The sequence below is a fragment of the Archocentrus centrarchus genome, chromosome 23, assembly GCF_007364275.1.
Source record: "Archocentrus centrarchus isolate MPI-CPG fArcCen1 chromosome 23, fArcCen1, whole genome shotgun sequence".
NCBI classification, from domain to species: Eukaryota; Metazoa; Chordata; class Actinopteri; order Cichliformes; family Cichlidae; genus Archocentrus; species Archocentrus centrarchus.
In genome coordinates this window covers 2,358,707-2,382,983 of record NC_044368.1, presented here as the reverse complement: position 1 = coordinate 2,382,983, position 24,277 = coordinate 2,358,707, and the positions used below count along the sequence as shown (strand labels likewise).

Here is a 24,277-nt window from a genome sequence, read left to right as displayed (position 1 = left end):
GATCTTCAGCTCAGCCGCCTGTCTTTGTGTCAGTGCCACAAACCATCCATCATAGCAGGCCTCACTACCATCTCACTAATGTTCCCTTTCACTCTTGCTACTATCCTTCTGTCACTAATCACATGACAGTCACCTCCACCCAATCTACCCTCCCTGCACTCTCTTCTTCACCCCTCTTGTGCACTGTCTGTTACCCCAGGTATCTCTACTACCTCTGCTCCTTCCATTTTCATTTTTTTAAAAACTGAGGTCTATTTAACTCTTTTTTGTTTTGCACCTTTTATCCCTGAAAATTGCTAGTTTTACTGTGCACGTCGCAATAAAACTTCTTAAACTAATTTCCATTTGATCTTTGTGAAAATGAGAAGAAAAACTTCAATACTATGACTTTGAGACTTTGCAATGAGTCGTTTTATTTCAGACTTTTGACTCAGGTGAATTTGTTATGTTTTATTTTTGCTGATTTTTCTATTATTTGGGTGGAAACTGCTTTTTATGAGTATTCTGAGAAACGGACGGAAAAATTGGTGAAACTGTGACCTTCGACCCCGCATCGTCCAGCGCTGCTAACCCCGCCCCTCTGCGGAGAGAACGGGAGCTCCATTCAAACACACCAAACTGGTCGCACCGGGATGCGACAGTCGCTGTAGCTGAAGAGGAAGGTGGAAGAAGAGGAAGAAGAGTAGAAATACACTCTTTACCCCCGAAATCATCCGAGCAGGGCGGTCACACAGCCACCCAGAGACAGCCAGAGCCCGCAGCCCGAACACCCTCACCCAGCGCACTCTGCTAGCAGGAGGCTAATAGTACCAACATGGCGAGCGCCTCGTACCACATCTCCAACCTGCTGGAGAAAATGACCTCGAGCGACAAGGATTTCAGGTAAAACACAGCCCGGGTGGAGGGCACCGGCCGTACGCTGCCGTTTATCGCAGCGAGGGGTTTTTATTTCGCGCTGAAAGCAGCGGTTTGCTGCGCCGGGCCTGTCGCTCTTAGGCTAACGGCTAGCCTGCCACCTGTCTGATCATCGTCACATCCGCGGTTAGCTGTTAGCATTAGCGGCTAGCCTGCATGCTAACGGGTTAGCAGTAACTTATGTCAATCCGCAGGCTAGCTGAGCATGAGTAACGGCACTGTTTGCTGTGGATCAGCATATGACTGGAGCACCTAAGCTAGCGGGGAGTTCTGGCGGGAACCCGGCTGGTTTAACGCGAAGTGTCGCTGCGGCTAACGGGGGTGTGGTGGCGCCGGTAAACAGACGGAGCAGGTCGGACCGACAGTCCTGCGCGCACATCAGCGTTAAAGGCGGCTTATTATGATCCCAGCTCTGTGTTTGTGTTTTAGGACTGTGGCAGAGCAGCTCTGCATGATCCACAGTTCAAAATAAGCCTGATTTGGCTCATACTGGGCCTCGCTCCAGCCCCGCAGGTCATCCTGGCTGAAACAAGCTGCTTTAGCTCATCTAAAACAGCTTGTTTCAGACAGTGAAACAGAAAACGGCTTGTTTCATGTAGAAAGTTTGAAAAGCAGGTCTGCAGGGCTTCTGGGATGAGTAGAGAATGACCCATTGCTTTCCTCTGAGTGGTTAGCTTCTGGAAGCCTACTGAGGGGCCAACCAGCACTTGGGACCTGTATTTAAAAGATGGCTGTGGCCAGAGTAGTGGCACCCTTTGGTTACCGTGTTTGTTTTTGTGTAGCCAGGAGCAACCACATTTGGAAACAAGGACGCTGTATCCATGCGCTGTACAGGTTATCATACCTGCTAATTAATGTCCAAACTAAGTCCTCGAGTTTCACTCACCAAACTGGAGTTCAGACTTCTTGGACATTCTCATTGTTCAGATCATTAAAAAGGCTCCAACAGCACAAACGCAGTTCAGAAGTCCAGTTCAGACAGCTGACAGCTAGCAGAGGTCACCCCCTCTAATAATGCACTCTTTAAGCTATAATATAATTTTAAGCAAGTGAGTCAAAGGTAAAAAAGTACTCCCTGTACAGCTGTTATGAAGGGGAAAGACAGGTGGGTGGAGTTAAAGAAGTCAGCTCTGATTGGGCCTTAAATTTTGACACGTGTCATAGCAGATCACACCTTATTATTTGAAGCTATGAAGATGTTTAATATGAGCATTAGTGTGTTTTTAAAACATCTTTGAGGAGACATGTATATAGGAAATAAAACGGGATCTATAATTGAGCCCTGTGGTACACCACAGGTGTGAGCTTAGATGATGGAGACTGAGTAGGCTATTTGTAGAAGGTAAGAGTGAAACCAACCAAGGAACCTCTTGGTGAACCTCCTCTTCATCATTTCAGGGTCACATTAGAAACAGTTTCTGCTTTTTAAACTCAGTGCTTTCTGCATTTTTCCCCAGCATGGGTCATTCTCAGGATTCAAGCCTACAGATGTAAATGACAGTATAAGAAAAACAAAGGGGAGCTCAGTAAAAAGACTCTGTGTTGTAATTGCTCTATTTCACTGTTTTCTGTTGCGTTTTTTTTTCATAATGTTTAATCGATTCATCTTCAGAATAATCAGCAGATGAAATTGAAATTGTGCAGGCACAGCCTGAACTGGAGCTCCAGATAAATGAGTTTATTAACAGGCAGACTGAAGTCACACAGTTTGTATTGATTATCTGCAGCTCATGGCGTCTACCAAACAGTGATGGTAGATGAAATATCTGATAGGAGGTCCGTTAGTGCCAGACGAGGAAGAATGTGTAATGAGTTCATTTATTTGGGAGTTTTTGAAAAACGGAGTTTATAAATTGATGCGACAGATAACAATTCAGACAGAAAGAAGAACATCATCAGGGCCCTGTTCCAGGATCAGTTTCAGCTAAAACTGTGAGTTTGTTAATCCTGAGCTGAGGGAAACTCGGGTTTCCTGTTTAACTTCAACTCCGAGTCAGTTACCATGGTAACAGACCCTGTGAACCTAACCTGCTCGTTGGCAGAAACTGAGTTTCTCTCTGACTCCGCCCCTCCTGCTGCACCTACACCAGCTGACACGCCGATTCATTTCCTCATTCATAAGGTTGCTGTCAGAGCGGAGCGAATTAATCTGCATAGGTTTATGCTTTGCAAACACTAAAATCCCAGTTAGACAGTAGGTAGTTTTTGTACTTAACATTTTACAGTCATTCACTCATCAGCGTAAGGATGGAGACGGCAATCACATCACTGATTTATAATCAGCTCAGAATAAAATCAACTTAGTCTCTGTCTTCCTAACTCTGTGACTGTATGGACAGTAATGCTGTCTGACTGTCAGACACTTCCTCTGAAACACTTACCGTTTCTAAAGGAATCAAACTCATCTGTATAAAGCGTTAGACACAGAACACACTGATCTGTGATCAGTCGTCTGTTGCGGTGTAATTGGTCACACTGATGGAGAAATGTCTGTCACAGTTAGATTTTGGAGATGAGGCTGAAATAACTTTAAGACTCTAAAACTGAACTAAATGTTAGATTCAACTCGTTGTCATTGTGCGCACAAGGCACACAATGAAATGATGGTTCCAGATCACTCGTCCAGAGATGAGCATCTGTGGTCATGCAACCAGAGACCGGCGCTGCCGTTAGGCAATGTGGTTTAAGTGTCTTGCCCAAGGACACAACGCAGGGACAGGGGCTCGAACCTGCAACCTTCCGGCTGCAAGGCGAGCGCCTACCCACTGCGCCACTCCCACAGTATTTGTAAGTGACTTTTTAAAATCAGCTGCAGGCAGTCTGATTGTAATCTGATTACATTTCACGGTGAAATGTGTTCACAGATTCAGTGTCTGAAGTTGAGTCTGAACCTCGACATATTCCACTGAAAATCACCTAAATCGGTCTCAGTGGGTCGACCCAGAATCCACCCAGAGGATCACAGGCTCCGTAACAGATCAGCGCACCATGTAAAACAGTGACAGCTGTTAATGCTAAAAGTTACATAATGGTCAGAGGGCCGGCTGACATGAGATCAGATTATAAATGCTCACACTGGGAACATTAAAGCAGACTTTTTCTGTCAGTCTCATTCAGCATTTTATCCAGTAATGGCAGAAATAATGTAATCATCTATTCAAAGATAAAGTGAGGTTGTTACATCCCATCAGGAGATTAGATTTTTACTGAGTAATTACTGAAAAAACAAAATGGTCATAAACTGTGAATAAAAGCTGACCTGAGGGCAGGTCTGCCCCCGGGGTCTGCTGTCTAATCTCACAGGTCCCTCACTGATCTCTGATCGTTTCTCCACATTTTTATCTTCAGTTTCTGTCAGGTTACAGCTGAATAATTAGATTTTAAAAAATCTCATAAAATTAGTATTCCAGCTTCATCTAATGAAAATTAAAGTGGGACCAAAAAAATGATATATGTTGATTGATGACAGAGTGGATACAGCTGATTAAAATGATACTTTTCTTCCCTCCTGAGTTAAAGATAAATATCACAGTCAGCACTGACGCGTCTTCGGTCCTCTGGATTAAAATGGAGGCTCTGCTCGTTATGTACCCGTTGCCATGGTATCAGCGCTCCATTGATGGTTTTCTTTCTCTGATTGAGATAACTGATCAGTTGTTCAGGAGCAGGAAACTCAGAGTTGCTGATCTCAGTTCAGCAGCTCAGAGTTTTCTTCTTTCAAAGTTAAGCCAACCTCCATATTTTTATACCTGGACTGCACTAGAGCAGCTTTGCATGACTCAGAATTCAAAATAATCCTAGTCTGTTTTATCCTGGGCCTCGGTCCAGCTCCTCAGTTCATTCGCTGACTGAAACAAGCTGTTTTAGCTCCTCCCCCTTTAAAACTTTAAACAGCATTTACAGCCAGCAAGTGGGCGGGGCTTCTGTCCTTTATGCGCTCTCTGTGACATCATGCTGATCCAAGAGTAGGTAAAAGCTGGCTAAAAGAGAGTTTAGAGCAGTCTGAAGCCTCTTAATGTAAAAATCTACCACTGGGGCAAGAAAGATGTTACAGAAAATCACAATAAAAGCATTTTAAACATAAAATGATGCTTTAGGTTTATCTGTGGTCTTTATTTCCCTTCAATTTAACATCTTTGGGCTGGAAATTTTAAGGCCTGATAGTGTTGGATTTTTGTAGTGGAAAATGACCCGTGGTGCTCATTATTTCAGCCGTGTTAATCTGTGTGTGAGAAGCTTTGGAGAAAGTGGCACAGAGCAGTTCGGCTCAGACTGTTTAACCAATAAAAGGAGCTCATGTTTAACTTGAAATTCAGAGCAGCCTGGTCCTCTTTGTGTCAGCTGCTCGGGGACGATCGCAAGCTGGCAGCACAGATCATCGGTTTTATCGCCTCTGACGGCCGCCCTCTCGGAACAAGAAATCCTCGATATCGTGGAAGTTGTCATTTTCGCCTCCAATTGGTGTAAAAATTGCTGCTGACCCCGAACAAACCGAGCTGGAGGAGCAGTTTCTGTCCCGATCTGAGCATTTTTACAGTCTGCAGGGCAGGAAGCACTTTTTATTTATTTTACAAATGTTTGCTGGTGGTATGTTCACAGCATGTTTAAGAACACAAAGCTGCTCCATACGGAGGGCCGAAACTGCCAAAAAATCATATAAAATTGACTGACTGACTAAAAGAATACTTGAATATTATATTACATGTACCATTAAGGTTACATGGGGGAAGAATAGGTGTTAATGAATTTAAAAATGAATGTAGTTAAATATCACGTTTAATTAAGGCCCAAGCACGAAACGTGCAAAGGTCCTGTTGTAATTGCTCCGTTTATTTGCTTTTGTATTTATTTACTTTATTTGTTTTATAAATTGATGACTGCCCACATTTAGTATATTCCATAATCTTGGGTGGATTTTTTGCTTCATTATTAACATTTGTTTGTTTTTCAGCATAATGTTCAGTTTTCTGTTTGAATTTAGTATTCTGCGTATTTGGCTAAATACATTAATGGCTAAAATAGAAAAGATGGCTGTGGCTCAGGAGTAGAACTGGGCAGTATATCGAGTTTTTAAGAAATATTGATATATTTTCATACGCGATAAAAGATGAGACGATATCGTTTATATCGATATAGTGTCGCGTTACAATCATACTTGTAGAGCCACCGGTTCTCCTTTCTCTTCTCCCAGTTTGTGTCTGCACACCTTCTCACTGCCCCGCCTCTCTCCCTCACCGCTTCACCTGTAAATCATGCAGGAAGTGACAGGATTGCAGTGTTGCCAACTTAGCAGCTTTGTTGCTAGATTTAGCAGCTTTTCAGACCCCACTAGTGACTTTTTTCCCCCAAAAAGTGACTAGTGACAAATGTAGCGACTTTTTCCAGTGACGTCTGCAACTTTCGGAGAGTTTTGTTAACCTGAAATCCTCCGCTGTCGCGATGTTTTGTGTACATAAAGCCTTCGTACTGCGTCCGTTCGTACGCTTTGGCATCGCCCAAACCCCAAAGAGTCCCTGGCTGCAGGCAAGAGGACGCTCCATACAGCCACTCCATAGCAGAAGTTGGTTTGTACTGTAAGTCATGTGACCTCAATAGCAGAAGTGGGTCTTTTTGGTGTGTTCGTGATGCAGCCGGCAGATACGCAGACGCCGCTTTGAGCTGGTGGTCCCGTTGCTGTGATACGTCAGTGCATATGTCCATGGATTTACTGAGCTGGCTAAAATCCTGCTGACTGAAGGATGGAAGTTTATTCAGTCTGTTTACATGTTTTGTTATGTGCACAGAGTACTAGATGTACAGGAGTACACACAGGAGGAAGTACTTTGGTGAAGTCTACTTCACTGCAGACTGGCTATTTAAAGAATAACTCAGCCGTTTGCTGTTTTTGCTCTGTATCTTTTCTCTTTACATTTTAATAGCACAGCTGTGAGTGTTTTGTTACAGAGGATAAAAAGATTAATTTATTTGAGGAGCATTATTATTTCAATATGCCAGTGGTTTATTTTTGAGCAGTTTCTCATGAACATCTACAGCTGGTGTGTTTGTTGGAGTTTGATTGTGTTTGAATGGTGGATTGAAAGCACTTAGTTGTACGAGTGTAGCAAAACAATGCTTGTATGAATGCATGTGTGAATGAGGCATGTTGCATAAAGGGTCCATTCAAGCTTCATGTGAGCTGTTTGGTGTAGACTGTTGGAGAACAAACTGACGTGGAGCCACTTTAAGAATGTGGTTCGACTCGTCCTTTCTTTGCTGACGTTTTACCCCAAACTGTAAAAACTCAAACTGGTTACATTTTCAGCCAAGACTGTAACTCCAGTCAGGTCTGAAGCAGAAGTCTTACTTTAAAAATTGATCACACAGTCTCCCCAGCTGTATAATGTCTCACCCACCTGTGTCTTTAATCATCCTGTGTTATTAATTAATTAGTTCATTAATACAATAAAAAATAAAACCTATACGTGTGTTTATCTCTGATGTTGGCAGCTTTGGTCCTCTGTATTTGGGCTGTATGAATGTATATCGGAATTAAATGTGTCGGTTTAATGTACGCCGGCTGAGTCTCGGAGGAAGTCGGCGTATTGGGGCGGACTCTGACAGCACATTTCATTTGGCATTAAAGGATTTGGATCTGCAGCAAAAACTGATCCATTTAAAGAAGTTAATAAAAGTGTCCTGAAACGGCTCGTTTGTCATCCTCGAGATTATTTTTACCGTGCTCTCTTTAGAAGGATGGAGCTCAGACAGAAGAGACCGTCTTACATCATTTTATTTATTTTCCACTTTCCTTCTTCCCGTTTATATAAAAGCACTTTAGACAGAGGTCAGCATGTTTGAATAACACACTCAGGACTTTGGTTGATGCACATTTGAGGAGCTTAAAGGCTAAAACTTGAATATAGGAGATGCATCTCTGAACGATGAGCTCAGTATCTGATTAAATATGTAATTTTCATTACTATGATGTGCAGGCAGATGTGGAAATGAAAGGAGGGCATCATTGTCTGCACCAGCATGAGGTCTGACAGCAGGTCTGAGGACTTCATCCTGGTACCCAACAGCAGCCAGGGTTCAGCTGGCTAGCATGTGCAGGTCTGTGACCCTCCAAGGATATGCATCCTCAGACCATCACTGACCTACTGCCAAAGCACTCACTACAGCGTCTCCAGGCTCTTTCACACCTGTCACATGTGCTCAGCTTAAACCTGCTGTCATCTGTGAAGAGATGGGGTTCAGTGGAGGACCTGCAAGGCATGCTGCACAGTGCTGAGCTGTGAGTCCAGGTCCAACACCCTCGTGGCTTTCGTGCCACCTGCATGAAGTCTGGCTCACAGTTTGGTCAGAAACGTGCACGAGTAGCTGCTGGAGGTCATTTTGCAGCTCTGGCAGTGCTCTTCCTTTTCCTCCTCACACAAAGCAGCAGATACTGGTGCTGCTGCTGATGGCCCTGTCCAGCTTTCCCTTCTTGTCTCCTGGTATCTCCTGCACACTCCTGAGACTGTGCCGGGAGACATGGCCAACCGTCAGCCATCCTGGAGGAGCTGGACTACCTGAGTGGGCTGCAGGTACCATCTCATGCTGCCGACAGTGCAGAGGGATATGGAGAGAGGAAGGGTCTGTGGCCACCACCTGCTAAACCTTTACCTTGTTGGGGTTTGTCTTGTGACCTCTTCGGGCACCTCTTGTCACTTTGATTTGCACCTGTGCAGGTGAAATGGATCCACAGTGGTTTCTGCTTCCTAACTGGACAGACTGACATCTGACTTTGTGTTAAACTGGGCTCATTGAGATCTTTTATATCGTCTAGCAAACAGGCGCGGCTCAGCCTTACGGGGGTTTGATCTAAAAATGAGTTGTTTCATGGAGATTGTCTGACATGAAACCACTTTAAGAAGAATGTGGACTGATGAGTGTCCGCTTTGAGTCTTAAATATGCACGTGCACTGTTCACATCTAGCAGAACAGAGGAAAAATAAATCTTTGTTGCCGTCTTGCCGTGTCCATCCTTTCCTGAATGCCTCGCTTTACCCCAAACTATAAAAACTCAAAAAACTGATTAAATTTTCTGAGATTTCAGTCAAGACTTTTTCAAATTGATCGCACAGACTGCCCAGCTGTAAAATGACTGATCCACTGGTGTGTTTAATCATCACACACTCCGACCTGTTAATTCATTTGTTTGCTGTTTCCAGATTTATGGCAACTAACGACCTGATGACGGAGCTACAGAAAGACTCGATCAAACTGGACGATGACAGCGAGAGGAAGGTCCGTAAACACGACCTCGCACTGATGCTTCAGTCTGAGAATTGATTATAATTTGCTGATAATTTGATTAACAGGTGGTGAGGATGATTCTTAAACTGTTAGAAGACAAGAATGGAGAAGTTCAGAACTTGGCCGTCAAATGGTAATTTCTTCTTTTAACTTCTTACTTCCTGTTTGATCCTCTTTCTGTTGGTCTAACTGTGGGCGCGTTTGTTTCGTCAGCCTGGGCCCTCTGGTCAGTAAGGTGAAGGAGTACCAGGTGGAGACGATCGTGGACACTCTGTGCACCAACATGCTGTCAGACAAAGAGCAGCTCAGAGACATTTCCTCCATCGGACTCAAAACCGTCATCGGAGAGCTACCTCCGGCCTCCAGTGGTAAAAATACTACTATTACTGCAATTAGAACCACAAATATACCAAAGCAGGAATATTAAAACAGTCTGTTTTCTTTGAGAGTTTTGGGAAAATGGCTGAAACAATTCATTTATCCTTTTTTCACCTTCCCGTTCGCCTCCCGTCTCCATCTCAGGCTCTGCTTTAGCTGCCAGCGTTTGTAAGAAGATAACAGGTCGTCTGACGAGCGCCATCGCCAAACAGGAAGACGTGTCAGTGCAGCTGGAGGCGCTCGACATCATGGCCGACATGCTCTGCAGGTACGGAGTTGTTTGGGTAGAATCAGAATCAGAATCAGAATCTTTATTGTCATTGTACACAGAAGTTGCACAACGAAATTTAAAATGCATTCCTTTTAGGTGCCTCAGACAATAAATAATAAAATAATAAAAATATGAGTGATAAAAATGATTACTAAAATACAGTGCAAAATAGTAAATTGTCGCCGATGGCTGGCAATGACTGGGACAGACTTCCCGTGAAAAACAGCAGGAACTTAAGTTTTGAGCTTCTCTGTTTCTCTCTTTGCAGACAGGGAGGTCTGCTGGTGAATTTCCATCCCTCCATCCTCAGCTGTCTGCTCCCTCAGCTCACCTCTCCTCGATTGGCTGTCAGAAAGGTGCATCCCGCCCTTTTAACCTTTTAAGTTTCTGACTTTCTTGAAGCTGTTTTAGTTTTTACTCATCGTTATTTGGGTTTTTCAGAGGACCATCATGGCTCTGGGCCACCTGGTGATGTCCTGCGGGAATCTGGTCTTCATCGATCTGATCGAGCACCTCCTGACCGAGCTGGGGAGGAACGACAACATGTCGACCACCAGGACATACATCCAGTGCACGGCGGCCATCAGCAGACAGGCCGGGCACAGGATCGGTGAGACGCCCAGCCTCATCACTGTGTCTGCTTTTTAGACAAACCTCCCGGACCTCTGACCTCCTGTCTGTCTGTTACAGGAGAGTACCTGGAGAAGATCATCCCTCTGGTCGTGAAGTTTTGTAACGTGGACGATGACGAGCTCAGAGAGTACTGCATCCAGGCCTTCGAGTCCTTCGTCAGGAGGTAGTACAGACATAAACTGCAGGATCTGCAGGTGTGACGGCGTGTCGTGTTCTCACTGTTTTTATTTCTTCTCAGGTGTCCCAAAGAGGTTTACCCGCACGTACCCACTGTCATCTCCATCTGCCTGCGCTACCTGACCTATGACCCCAACTACAACTTTGATGACGAAGACGAGGATGACAACGCCATGGACGCAGAGCAGAACGACGAAGACTACCAAGGTACTGAATTTATCAGCTTCAAATCCTGGCTGTGACTGGTGAATGAAATACTTTGCTGCTTTGGAGTCATGTGACACCGCCCACTTCAAATCAACTGAAATCCCCAAACAAAAATTAAACCACACAGAAATTAATCTGTGAAAAGGCAGAAACTTTGCAAGTAAGTAAGAAACCAATCGGTGATGTCATCTCTTTATTTCTCTTCCAGGCAGTGATGATGAGTACAGTGACGACGACGACATGAGCTGGAAGGTTCGGAGGGCGGCGGCCAAATGTTTGGACGCCGTAGTCTCAACCCGTCACGAGATGCTGCCGGAGTTTTACCGCTCCGTGTCTCCTGCGCTCGTCTGCCGCTTCAAGGTATTTTCATTCAGTCGGCCTTTGTCTTTGAGATAGGGAACGATGACTTCGATGTTTGACCTACCTGCCTCTGTGTGTGTGTGTGTGTGTGTGTGTGTGTGTGTGTGTGTGTGTGTGTGTGTGTGTTCAGGAGAGGGAGGAGAATGTGAAGGCGGATGTTTTCCACGCCTACCTGTCGCTGCTCAAACAGACCAGACCAGCTCAGAGCTGGTTGGCTGATCCAGACGCCATGGAGCAGGGAGACACCCCGCTAACGATGCTGCAGAGCCAGGTACAGTGATTGCTGTGGGTGGAGCTTACAGCTGATGGAGATAAGCTGCCCTTTTCTCTTTGTGCACTCCACACAGAAGAAAAGTTTTTGTTTGTTTGTTTGACTGTTTAAAGGATGGTTCAAAATATTTATTAAAAAGTAGGTAAATTACTGTATTTTACATTTTTGAAAAAAGGCGCCTCACCATCGCCTGTGAAATAAAATTATTAAAATTTACCATAAGATCCAGATAAATAAAAAAAAGCTCTTTCAAAAGAAGAGTGTCCAGGCAGATTTAGGTTTTTGCATCTGAACTCTTCATGTTTCTATATTCATTAAAAAATCCACAACAGAAACCCTTCTGAAAAGTAGATGTTCAGAGATGAACTCGCTGCTCTCGTGTAACATTTTACTGTTTCCCTGCTCATCGTATCTATAATGAGAACAACTGCACACAACTGTGGTGTTTCCATAAAAGAGAACAAGTAAGTGCAAGACTTGATCATCACATCATTAAAAATAGTATAAATTTGAAAGGAAAATTGGTATATCAAATGATAACATATATCTTAGATACAATATTAACTTTATTTTACTTTACGAGAACATCTGAGAAAATTTCCTTTTCACATACTTTTTCGCAACATGCAACCTTCAGAAATTACAAAACATGTCTTAGTGGCTGCAGTGCAGTTTCTATCCAGCAGGGGTCACTGCTGCACAGCTTGTAGGAACATTTCTTTGGTTCTCACGGTGACAGGAAACCGTCAGCATCCTGCGTGGCCGACCGCAGGCAGCAGGAAGTACCTGTGGCAGTCCCCTCGGTTTCTCTAACACGTCCCCCCCCCCCCCCCCCAGGTCCCCATGATCGTGAAAGCTCTGCACAAACAGCTGAAGGAGAAAAGTGTCAAAACCCGTCAGTGTTGCTTCAACATGCTGACTGAGCTGGTGAACGTCCTCCCAGGAGCCCTGACTCAGCACATCCCAGTCCTAATACCAGGTAAGGCCACCATGGGCTGAATTTGTCCTGGATGTGACAAAATAAAGTAGTTCTTTACATAACTAAGGAGACCAGTCATGCAGAATCACCCCCCCAAAGGCCAGATTTGAAGCAGGAAAATGGTGTAGAGTTAATGTTGTGGAGCTATCTGGGTCTTATTAGTGGCAGTATAGTAATCGTGTGTGTGTGTGTGTGTGTTGCAGGTATCATCTTCTCTCTGAACGATAAGTCGAGCAGCTCCAACCTGAAAATCGACGCCTTGGCCTGCCTCCACGTCATCATGGTCACACACCCAGCTCATGCCTTCCACGCCCACGTCCCCGCCCTCGTCCCGCCCGTGGTGGCGTGCGTGGGAGACCCCTTTTACAAGATCACCTCCGAGGCTCTGCTGGTCACCCAGCAGCTCGTCAAGGTGGGAGTCAAACTCACAACCTCCAACTTTCTTCAACACATTTGTTATCACAGGTGATTTTTATCCTCCTGTGCTGCGTCACCACCAGGTGATCCGACCGCTGGACAGCCAGTCGGAGTCCGGGGACAGCTTTGACCCCTCCCCTTACATTAACGACCTGTTCACCTGCACCATCAGGCGCCTGAAGGCTGCCGACATCGACCAGGAGGTGAAAGAACGAGCCATTTCCTGTATGGGGCAGATCATCTGTAATCTAGGTAACACCTCTCGCCCACCCACCTGCTAGTTGCATGGCGTGATGTCACGCAGCGTCCCTTGCTCTAGTATCTTCCTGTTTCCCTGTGCAGGTGACCGTCTGCCCGCTGAGCTTCCAGGAACGCTGCTGATCTTCTTGGAACGCCTCAAGAATGAGATCACGAGACTGACAACAGTGAAAGGTAAACCCCGCCCACACATCAGGTGTAAATCCCAAAGGAAGTTTGTCCCTTTTCTGCTTCTGTATTGAACTGAAGGACAAACTGTTGGGTAAAGTTCACCATGCTGGAGATATTAAAGTGTTTAATGCTCAGGTGGGAGTGTTTAACGTCTGTTTTTGTGTGTGTGCTTGCAGCTCTGACGCTGATCGCCGGTTCGCCGCTGAAAATCGATCTGAGGCCAGTTCTTCCCGATGCCGTTCCCATCCTTGCCTCCTTCCTCCGCAAGAACCAGCGAGCCCTGAAGCTCTGTACACTGGCTGCTCTGGACATCCTGCTCAGAAACTACAGGTAGCACTCACACACGCATGTGTTAGCCCCGCCCACCTTGGTTCGCTCCACGCTTACCCTCTCCTCGTGTGCTTTAGCTCCGCCGTGACTCCGGTGATGGTGGACGCCGTCCTGGCTGAGCTGCCGCCTCTGATCTCCGAAAGTGACATGCACGTGTCTCAGATGGCGCTGAGCTTCCTGTCCACGCTGGCGGTGACTCACCCATCCTCACTGGGTCAGCTGAGCGGAGGAAACATCCTCCAGCAGCTCATTGCGCTGGTTCGATCCCCGCTGCTGCAGGGAGGTGCGCTTTCTGCCATGCTGGACTTCTACCAGGTATTGCGGCTCCATTTGCCTTCAGAGTGTCCAATGGACACGAGCGCTCATATTAACCATGTGACTTCCTGTTCAGGCGCTCGTGGCCACAGACACTCCCGGTCTGGGCTACATGGACCTGCTGAGGATGCTGACCGGCCCCGTTTACTCGCAGAGCGCCGCCCTACCTCACAAACAGGCGTACTGCTCCATCGCCAAGTGTGTCGCCGCTCTGACCAGAGCCTGTCCCACCGAGGGGCCCGCTGTGGTGGGACAGTTCATCCAGGTGAGTCCCATTCCCTTCTCTGCAGGTACCTGAGCTCATTCTGCTAAAGCCAGTGAGCCTCTGAGCTCATTTTGTAATTCCTGACCTTTTCATAAACATCGAGCAGCAAAAAGAGTTTAAAAACCCAGACTTGGAGATCTTTTGTTCCTCACAGGATGTGAAGAACAGCCGCTCCACAGACTCCATCAGGCTCCTCGCTCTGCTCTCATTGGGTGAGGTCGGACACCACGTGGACCTCAGCGGCCAACCAGAGCTCAAGACCGTCATTCTGGATGCTTTCTCCTCCTCCAGCGAAGAGGTAAGTACACCTGTCGACATCTGAAGCCAGACGTGACTTTAAAAAGGATTTTCATGAGGCAAATGAAATCAATCTTACACTGTTCGAAAGGCTGTTTATGTTAAATCAGTGTTTCTCAAACTGTGGGGCGCATGGTCATGACAGGTGGGGCACGAGCGACCTGTGAGTCATGTGGAACAAATGTTGAACATCGTATTAATTCTCATGACAGACCAAGGAAGCGTTAGCATGTATGTTAGCACAGCGTCTAGAGAAACTCCACACTCACTTTCTGCTGTGTACATAGAGCCGTCGTGTCTGTATATAAAAGACTGAAGACACCATTATTATTTTAATAAAAGGGTCGGGTTTGATAGAAGTTAGTCCGAATGGGGTTCAGTCTGAGGGAAGACCCAAAGGATGAACTCTTAAACGTGACGTGGAAGAAGAGAGAGTAGAGGTAGAGGTCATAGTTCAGATCACAGACTGTGTATAAAAGGTGGAGGTTCATTATAGGACTGCATGACTCAAGTCTCAGTGTTATCGGTCCCTGTGGTCCCTGTGGTGGTCTTTAGTCTGGAAGTGAGGGTGCACAAAAAAAAAGACGTGGTCTGAAGAAATGATGCTGCTTTTCTGCAGCTGTTTACCTGTTCCTGTTGATTAAACCGCCTCCTCTCGGTGTCTCAGGTGAAGTCGGCGGCCTCGTATGCGTTGGGCAGCATTGCAGTGGGGAACCTCCCGGAGTACCTGCCCTTCGTCCTGCAGGAGATCTCCTCCTCTAAGAGGCAGTACCTGCTGCTGCACTCACTCAAAGAGATCATCAGTGAGGAAAACATACCGCAGACATTTCTTACGTGAATAAATGATTGTGTGTGTGTGTGTGTGTGTGTTTGGTTTTAACGCGTGTGTTTGTGTTGAGGCTCGGCGTCCGTGTCCGGGCTGAAGCCCTACGTGGAGTCGGTGTGGTCCCTGCTGCTCAAACACTGCGAGTGTCAGGAGGAGGGAACCAGGAACGTGGTGGCCGAGTGTTTGGGCAAACTGACGCTGATCGACCCCGAGACGCTGCTGCCCCGCCTCAAAGGATACCTGCTGTCAGGTGACCAACACGCTCAGCCGATCACGCGGGCCGCTGCTGGACGTGAGATCGATTTCAGCACTGATTTATTGATTTCTGCGTGTTTGTAGGTTCGTCGTACGCCAGGAGCTCTGTGGTAACGGCTGTGAAGTTCACCATCTCTGACCAGCCGCAGCCCATCGACCCACTGCTGAAGAACTGCATAGGTAACACACACACACACACACACACACACACACACACACACACACACACACACACACACACACACACACATCCAGCCTGTGGAACCAGAAAAGGTGTTAAGGATCATTCCAAATAATTTTTTCTGCTGTTCTGTCAGCTTCACACTTGACTTTCAACTGTGGGCCATCAGGAGCTGTTTTATTTTGAAAAATGTGCTTATTTGTTTTCCTGAGTCTAACAGCTCAGCTCTCATTGGTCTCTTCAAAATTCAGCCAGCTTTAACTCGGGACCCACACGCTTTACACGGTTATTTCATCAGGTTGTCGCTTGGTAAATGTCGTGGACTGTTTCTGGTTTCTTGTTGTCAAATTGGTGCTTCCTGTTGCCCCTTAAGGCAGAGACCACAGGAAGGAAGCTCATGTCAGCTGAGGGTTGGACCGTAGGTGGGCTGGTAAATTGAAACCCAACAGTCGGGTGATTTTACAGGATTTTTCTCCTTATGAAAGGAATGCTGTGGATTATCTGACCAATAGGAACTTGGTTGAATTATTAGGATATTGTCCAAATAGCCAACCCTGAGACTGCAGCCTCATTATGATTACCTGTAAAAATCTAAACATACACCCATCCATCCATCCATTCACTTCTGCTTATCCTGGTCAGGGTCGCGGGGGGGGCTGGAGCCTATCCCAGCTGTCATAGGGCGAGGGGCAGGGTACACCCTGAACAGGTCGCCAGCCTGTCACAGGGCCAACACACCCGAATTTTCTCATTTTATAAATTATTAGGACTACATGATATAACTGGGATATAAAAGGTTAAAATTTAGAGTTTGAATCAAATTTTGGTTCTAATGACAAGGACTGATGCTAATTTAAAAAATCAAGTTGTGAAAGTGTGAAAATTGGTTAAAAAATGTTAATTTTAGAACATTTTTTGAATATAAACATGAGGTGGCCATTTTTGTCCACGAACAAGCTGAAAGGGAGTTTTTTCAATTTTGCCTTCCCTGCAAAAAAATATTAATGCATAATAATCAGTGTTCTTATTAATCAGTTACATATCTCAGGCTGTACTTTTGATAATACAAGAGAATCCCATAGTACTGAGAATATATAAAGTATTCAGTTTTGAGGTAATTTGCCAACAAGTGCATTGTTCAAACAAGCTGGCATTTGAAGGGTTAATAAATAAAAAAGGAATGAACATTTTATATTTACGTGAAGAACTGATGTTAGTTAAGAACGTTGTGCAAAAAAAAAATCAAAAAACAAGAAAAAAGTAAAAAATTATGCCCTCTGTTTGTTAGTGGCCATTTTTGTCCACGAACAAGCTGAAAGGGTAGTAAAAACGAACAAGTTCAGAGGGTTAAACACTATAAAATATCTTAAACAGGTTTGTTTTTATCATAAAAGTCTTAGTTTGGAGAATTGACCTTTGAGAAGTCGTATCGGTGAGTATTTCTGGTTATCGATTAAACACGGGTAAGAAATGAATGTTTGCCCCTCTTAGTCTCTGTTCTGATTGGCTGTTTTTGTTCTCAGGTGATTTCCTGAAGACGCTGGAGGATCCGGACTTGAACGTGCGTCGCGTTGCCTTGGTAACATTTAACTCCGCCGCCCACAATAAACCCAGTCTGATCCGCGAGCTGCTGGACTCGGTTCTACCACAGCTTTACAACGAGACCAAAGTCCGGAAGGAGCTGATCCGAGAGGTGAGGACGCCTGCAGCAGGGTGAAGGTGGTGGGCGAGGTCAGGTGGATGGGGTTGGGTGTCTGATTGCTGTGCCGCCTCTCTGCAGGTGGAGATGGGACCGTTCAAACACACGGTGGATGACGGGCTGGACCTGAGGAAGGCTGCGTTCGAGTGCATGTACACTCTGCTGGACAGCTGCCTGGACCGACTTGACATCTTCACCTTCCTCAACCACGTGGAGGACGGTCTGAAGGACCACTACGACATCAAGGTGTGGCTGAGCTCCAGGACCTGGTTCCTGGGGGGCAGATACAGCAGATAACTGTATTTTTAAGCTTTAGGATTTGCATGAAATTCAGATTTAATTCTTCCATTAAAACTCAAAAGTATCAGCAGTTGGCTTCATTTATGGTCCTCTGAATAATCAGGAGGGCATTTTCAGTTTGAGAGCCATGGTAATGTCTGAGATTGTGATGCTATTAAACACCATAAGGTGAGACCACCTGTGTGAATCATACGGAGTGAAGATGCTGCTCTGCATCAGGTCCATCGAGCTCTGATCGCTGCTGCTGTGTTTGCAGATGCTGACGTTCCTGATGCTGGCTAGACTGTCGTCTCTGTGTCCCAGTGCTGTTCTTCAAAGACTGGACAGACTGGTGGAGCCGCTGAGAGCCACCTGCACCACCAAGGTATTTTTAAGCCTTGAATCCACTGTGTCCTTCATATTCATTTAATGGGCACATTGAAGGGCACATCCTGGCTAAGAATGAGTCCCAGGATTCCTCACGGTGTTCCTGGGGGCCAAGATAATTTCATCTGGTTAAGTGCAGCACATACAATTGTGGTCAGAAGTTTCCATCATGGGCATGAATGATTAATGATTTCTTTGAACTGTTAGCTGGTACTCTTAGCAGCATAAACAGGATTGACCAATACTCAGAACAGTGGGAGGGTCCAAGGACCCCAGTGAAGTTCGCCAAAATGGCTGTGCCCAGTGCAAGTTTGATGGTCAGACGAGACAAAAATTGAGCTGTTTGGCCAAAGTGGCAAGAGGTATATCATTGTGGCCAAACACTGTACCAACTGTCGTGGTGGTAGCATCGTGGTCTGGGGCTGTTTCGCTGCCAGTGGTACTGGTGCAAGGCACAAGGTGGACAGAATAATGAAGGACTACCTTCAAATTCTTCAACTTCACCTGAAACCAACAGCTAGATTGTTGAAACATGCTGTACAGAAGGCAGAAGGGCTAGCCTTTTTCTGCCTCTTTTTTGTGGACTGCACTTTAAAGCTGGGTTCGTGCCACAGCTGTATAATGTAAAAAGTATCGGCCCCAGCTCAGTACCCTGAGGAACACCGTGACTCACGCGCGTGTAATGAAGATCCTTGTTTATCTGAATCACTTGAGGAAAAGCTTCAAAGTCCTCTTAGCGTTATGAACCTTTGCTTTGTGTCAGATCTTGAGATGTTTTCTTGTGTTGGGATCACTGGAGTTGCAGTTGCCCCCTTTGTGACAACATCTCCGTCGTCTCTTTAGGTGAAGGCGAACTCAGTGAAGCAGGAGTTTGAGAAGCAGGACGAGCTGAAGCGGTCTGCGATGCGAGCTGTCGTCGCGCTGCTCACCATCCCCGAGGCAGAGAAGTCGCCACTGATGTCTGAGTTCCAGTCTCAGATCTCGTCCAATCAGGAGTTGGCAGCCATCTTTGACTCCATCCAGAGAGACTCCAGCTCCGCCAACATGGAGTCCATGGACACCAGCTAAAAAACCCCACAGACTGAAACAAGTTCCCACGAAGCAACACGGCACCACCCGCTGCTGGAGCGCTAACCCTGCAGCATGTTTCCATGACAACAGGACGCAGACACACACATTCTCTCACACATACACACACACACACACACATACACACACACACACACACACACACACACACACACACTTGTAGTGACACACCCTCTCCTAGCAATTGATCGTTCCATGATGCATTGCACTGAATCAGCTGTTGGAAGAGAAAGGAAGCGGATGGACGGATGGCTCACACATGGACAAATAGGACAAAAACAAAAAATAAGTTCCATATGAGGCTAGGAAGCTCCTCCCACTTCCTGTTTGTTTCTCTAGCGAGGTCATCTGATTGGTTGATCTCCTTGTTCATCATCATACTTCTCGTTTTTGTTTTCTTTTCTTTTTTGTAATTCCAGAAAGTTTGACAGGTACTGTACTGCAACCTGATTCGCCGCTGCTGAGTGACTTGACAGTTGGCATGCTATCAAAACTGACCAATGGGAGGATGGGGGGAACAAAAACAGCCTTTCCCGCCTGAGGCTGTGGTGACCAATGGGAGAAGGGCTCGCTCTGTTTTTTTGTTTTTTTTTCTTTTGGTTGTTTTGTTTTTTGTTTTTTATTGTTTTGAATGACGTAGGCAACCAATAGGAGGCTTTGGAGAGATGAGCAGTGGGTGGGATTTTACTGTTTGTGGACCAATCAGCATCTTTGTTTCCTCCTGATTCAGTAGATCCACCATTGACCCCTCCGAGCAAGGAAAGAGGAGGGATTATTGGATCAGGGCTCATCTGACCAGACCTGATTGGACCATAGGGACTGTTGCCGTGATAATGAAGTGTATTAAAAACAGCTGTGCATTGTTGAGCCTCTGGCTGCCTCAAACCGGTCCCAGCTGGTTTAGTCTGGTCAGCGCTGGTTTGATTTTTACCGTCTCGTTTAGTTGGTTTAATCCAGTCAAACTGGGTCCAGTCCAGTTCATTCCGGTCTGGTCAGGACAATCCACTGTTGTTAATCGCCCGAGGAAAAATAAAAAGGTTCATTTCTGCCTGCCTTCATTCTCCGACTGGGTTTTTTCTGTCTTACATGTGGATGAACTTCAGAGCTGCTGATTTTTCTGATGGTTCCACGACTCGTGAACGGCAAAATCAATATTTTCTATTAAAATTATTTCAATCCTTATTAAACATTCAAAGAAGAATAAAGATGTTCTAGTTTACGGGCCACAAACAGCCCAGGAAAACCATTAGAGAGGATGAAACCTTAGACAGTCCTTTAAAATAGAAATAAACGGTTTATTCCACCTTTCAGCTGGTCTGAAAACGCAACCAAAAGCAGTCTGCACGTTTAATCCGCTGCAGACAGCAGCAAAGTGTTTCCGGAGGTCCGGTTGGAGCCGTGAGTCTTTCTGCAGCTGTCACCAAAACCTTCGTCTGTCCTCCGGAGCGCTGCGTAAATCCAAAATCAGTACTTGGAGCTGCTTTACTGTCAAATTAACATTAAAATTAGTATGTAATAGATGCATTTCCTCCCTTTCAAGGTCCAGTTCATATTTTTTAAACTACTGGTAGTTGACTGTCTGTTTTGTAACAGCTTGAATCCCAAAATGATGTTTTCATCCTCAGCAAAGCCGGCCAGCAGCCTGGGTTTGGTACCTGTGGTCAGTCGTCACCCACAGACCTCCATATAACCTAAATTATCGAGTGCACCACCGCAAGTCTTTTCAGTTTACCAAGTGTGATTAGTAGCAGCAGAGGGAGCCAGAGTTCAGTTTGTCTGTGCACCACGTGCCCTGATTTCAGCCTCACAGGCTTTTAAAAAAACCTCAGACCAGAAAAAGGGAATAATCCCCGGATGCACATGAAGCGTCCCAAACAGGAATCCGGCTGATATCATGCACTCGGTGTTTCACCGGCAGGGTTCCAGTTTCTCACCCGTCGACCTGGTGTGTTGATGCCATCCACAGATCCAAAGGTGAGAATCAGAGGAGACAGCTTCCTTCTCAGAGGGCTGCATTCAGCTCTGATTGGCTACTTAAATGAGGCAGAAACTCATTAGTGAGCAAACGAAGGGAGTGACGCTCGGTCAGCTGGTCTCCTAGCAGCAGCTGAATTGATGAGTTTCTGTTTGTGTGTGTGTGTGTGTGTGTGTTACCCTGGCTGATCATTGACATGCTGATGATTTTTAGCCTTTGAAGTGCAGTAATTTATTCTGCTGTGACAGCAGGAGCACCGAAGAGCCGTGAAGCAACACGGCTCCAAGTCAGAAAAAAAAACTCCCAAAAGAAATCTTTGAGCATGTGAACAATGGATGGAAGCTCAGGAAGTGGATAAAACAACACAACAGATTCACAAATCAAAAAGACAAAATAAGCAATTTATTTAATAAACTAACTTTTCTTTAAGTTAATTTATTTGGACACAAAAACCTCTTAATCTCATCAGAAACCTCTAATAATTAAAGTAATAAAAGCACATTCATCTGTTTTAAGACTGAACAAACGAGGCAGGTGAATTATTATTGGTCCTCATCATTTCCTGTTACTGAGCCTCTCAGAAACCTGTTTTCCAGAAATCTGATTGGTCAGCAAGCAGTGACTTTGACACCTGTTATCTTGACCAGGTGGTGATCCGTGGTAAGAAGTGAACCACCGACCTCCACCTCCATAACTACAACCACCTGCTTTGTGGAGTGAGTGAACATGTGGAATAAAAGGTGGATGCAGCTACGTCACCCTTTGTTTTTGGACTCCGTGAGCAGTTCGGCCTCCAGCGTGTTGGGTTTGTGAACATGTTTGTACAACAGTAGCTCGTCTGGTCAGCAAAGATATATCCATAAACAGTGCAGGTGAAATGCACAGACGTGGAGCTCTGCAGATGAGTTAAGTACCACTAATAACATCAAATTATATTAAATTAGGGTTCTTAAGGGTCTCGCGTATCGATCCCCAGTAATGGTTTAATGTGAGATTGATTCATTTATTTTGTGGAGTCTCTGGTATGAAGTATGTTCTGTGAATAATGTTATTAGAGAAGGTTAGAGCTCTCACATATGAGTACCACTGAGGCCTTTCTCCTATTTTTCCGTCTTACCTTTTTATTATGTTGGGAGATGCTTTAGTGGATTAGAGTTCCCTCACTGAAATCTATTTATGAAGTTAAATATTTACGGCTTCAGTATTACCTGTAAATACTTAAAGAAGTGAGTAGTTGGGAGGTGGAAGACGTTTCACAGCTGCGCGTGTTATTGTCATAAAGATCAACAAATGTCTTCATCCCCTGATTGTGCCATCTTGGTTATAACATCTCCAAGTACTCTTGGTGATGCAGGGCTGGTGTGGAATGTAGTGTTACTGTGTAGTGCAATAACACTATTAAGATGTGTATGGATGGCAAACCAGATTATAGATGTGTGTTTAATAGGTGGATCATGGGTGCCCTGCTTCAGAATGACTGGATAAATACTGGGGGGGTACTGTAAAGGGAACACCCTCCTCCAGCTTCATTTTATGTATATTTACAGGAAGAGTTTGAAATTAAAAACATTTGGTAGGACACTCATCTTAATCCAGTCCACTCGTGCAGACAGCAAACCTCTAAGTTTGAGGACTCTTCAAACACAAATACTCTTTGAATTGGGAGCTCTTTTCTGCCCGGGAGTTGGGGGGCATGGCCACTTTTTTATGTATCGCATTATATGTAGATAAGAGTCCTGTGGAGGCAGGCACAGATGATTCTAGGGTGGTAAAGAACAAGATTGTATCATCTGCATACAAAGAAATGGCATGATTCTCACCTCCGACTTTAACCTCAGAGACAGCGGTGTGACCTCAGAAAAACGCCCTTTTAACAGGAAGAAACCTCCAGCAGAACCGGGCTCAGGGAGGGGCAGAAACCTGCTGAGGGGGGAGAGAGACAGGACAAAAGACATGCTGAGAGACCGTCTCCGGGCTGGTGACGCATCCATGTCCTTCCAGAAGAGCCAGAGGAGGGGGCCGGGCAGGGAGAGGGAACTCAGGACAGCACTTGGGGAAGTTGTAATGACCTACGCCTTCTTTCACATCTTGGCGCATGTGATTATGCACATGATCAGTAGTGGGTCACAACCACCTCCAGGGGACCAGTGGGTCTCTCCACCCTTTGGTTTGAGAATCGAAACCTTTCGGGTGAGAGGTGAAACTTAAAGAAGTCCAGAGACCAATAAACAAAATAAATACACAAATAAAAGAAGGACTTAATGAAAGTGTTATGTCAGACTCGCCAAATACATTTTCAATAGAATCTTGAGTCCATTTAACAGTCAAATAAATTTTATACTGAGATATTTATTTATTTAGTTCAGATTTTGGCATCTTTGATCCCCCATACTTTTCTCTTTTAACCCATAACAATAATGCTAATATCAATACTACTACTGCTACTGCTAATAATAACAATAAAAATAACAATTACAATATTTTTGAAGCTCAAAATTGATAAAGTAATTTAATTTGAATAGCTGTTTGCTTCACACCAGAGGTCAAAGGTCACCAGTAATAAAAAAAAACAGAAACAAATGACAGAGCAGGCAGTGGGTTAGGGTGTGTGTTCCTGCCAAGAACAGCAAAGCGTGTACAAGCATGTCAGAACTATGCCTCAACGCGCACACACACACACACACACACACACTCATGCTTCCATCATTTCATTCCAGGACACCAAGTCTTTACCTGAATGATTCACCTTATCAGGACGTTTCATGACTATGTAATCAGATGAACTCTCTGGCCATGCAACATGAGTAACACACACACACACGCACAGTGTTTACTACAATCACAGATACAAGTATTGTGAAACCACACCCAAACAGGAAGGAGTCACCAAGAATAGAGTTGCCCTCCACCCAACCAGCTTCCCTTTCACTGACACATACTTCCTCTGTGTGTGTGTGTGTGTGTGTGTGTGTGTGTGTTTAGTAGCCTGAAAGCTCTGGTGCAATATGCAGGGTTCATCTGAAAAACACACCTCAGTCCGCCTCAGTCATCACTGATGATACAGC

The 24,277-nt window shown here is 45.3% G+C and overlaps 1 protein-coding gene across 2 annotated transcripts; it reads left to right on the top strand.

The window, feature by feature from the left end:
• Positions 1–561: 561 nt before the first annotated feature.
• cand1 (cullin-associated and neddylation-dissociated 1) lies at positions 562–20,295 on the top strand. 2 transcript variants are annotated; one of them, XM_030720048.1, is made up of 26 exons: positions 562–882; positions 9,108–9,183; positions 9,258–9,325; positions 9,406–9,560; positions 9,715–9,838; positions 10,110–10,197; positions 10,283–10,451; positions 10,532–10,637; positions 10,713–10,858; positions 11,067–11,218; positions 11,349–11,489; positions 12,327–12,468; positions 12,672–12,880; positions 12,969–13,137; positions 13,228–13,317; positions 13,491–13,644; positions 13,722–13,959; positions 14,036–14,224; positions 14,379–14,522; positions 15,189–15,324; positions 15,421–15,597; positions 15,687–15,782; positions 17,307–17,476; positions 17,564–17,728; positions 18,039–18,146; positions 18,992–20,295. In XM_030720048.1, the coding sequence occupies exons 1-26, from the start codon at positions 815–817 to the stop codon at positions 19,214–19,216; spliced, it is 3,705 nt and encodes a 1,234-aa protein (XP_030575908.1). In that variant the 5' UTR covers positions 562–814; the 3' UTR covers positions 19,217–20,295. The 2 variants fall into 2 exon arrangements, with proteins under 2 accessions (XP_030575908.1, XP_030575909.1); XM_030720049.1 differs by lacking the exons at positions 13,722–13,959; positions 14,036–14,224 and having other exon boundaries at positions 13,491–13,573; positions 14,415–14,522.
• The last annotated feature ends 3,982 nt before the right edge of the window (positions 20,296–24,277 follow it).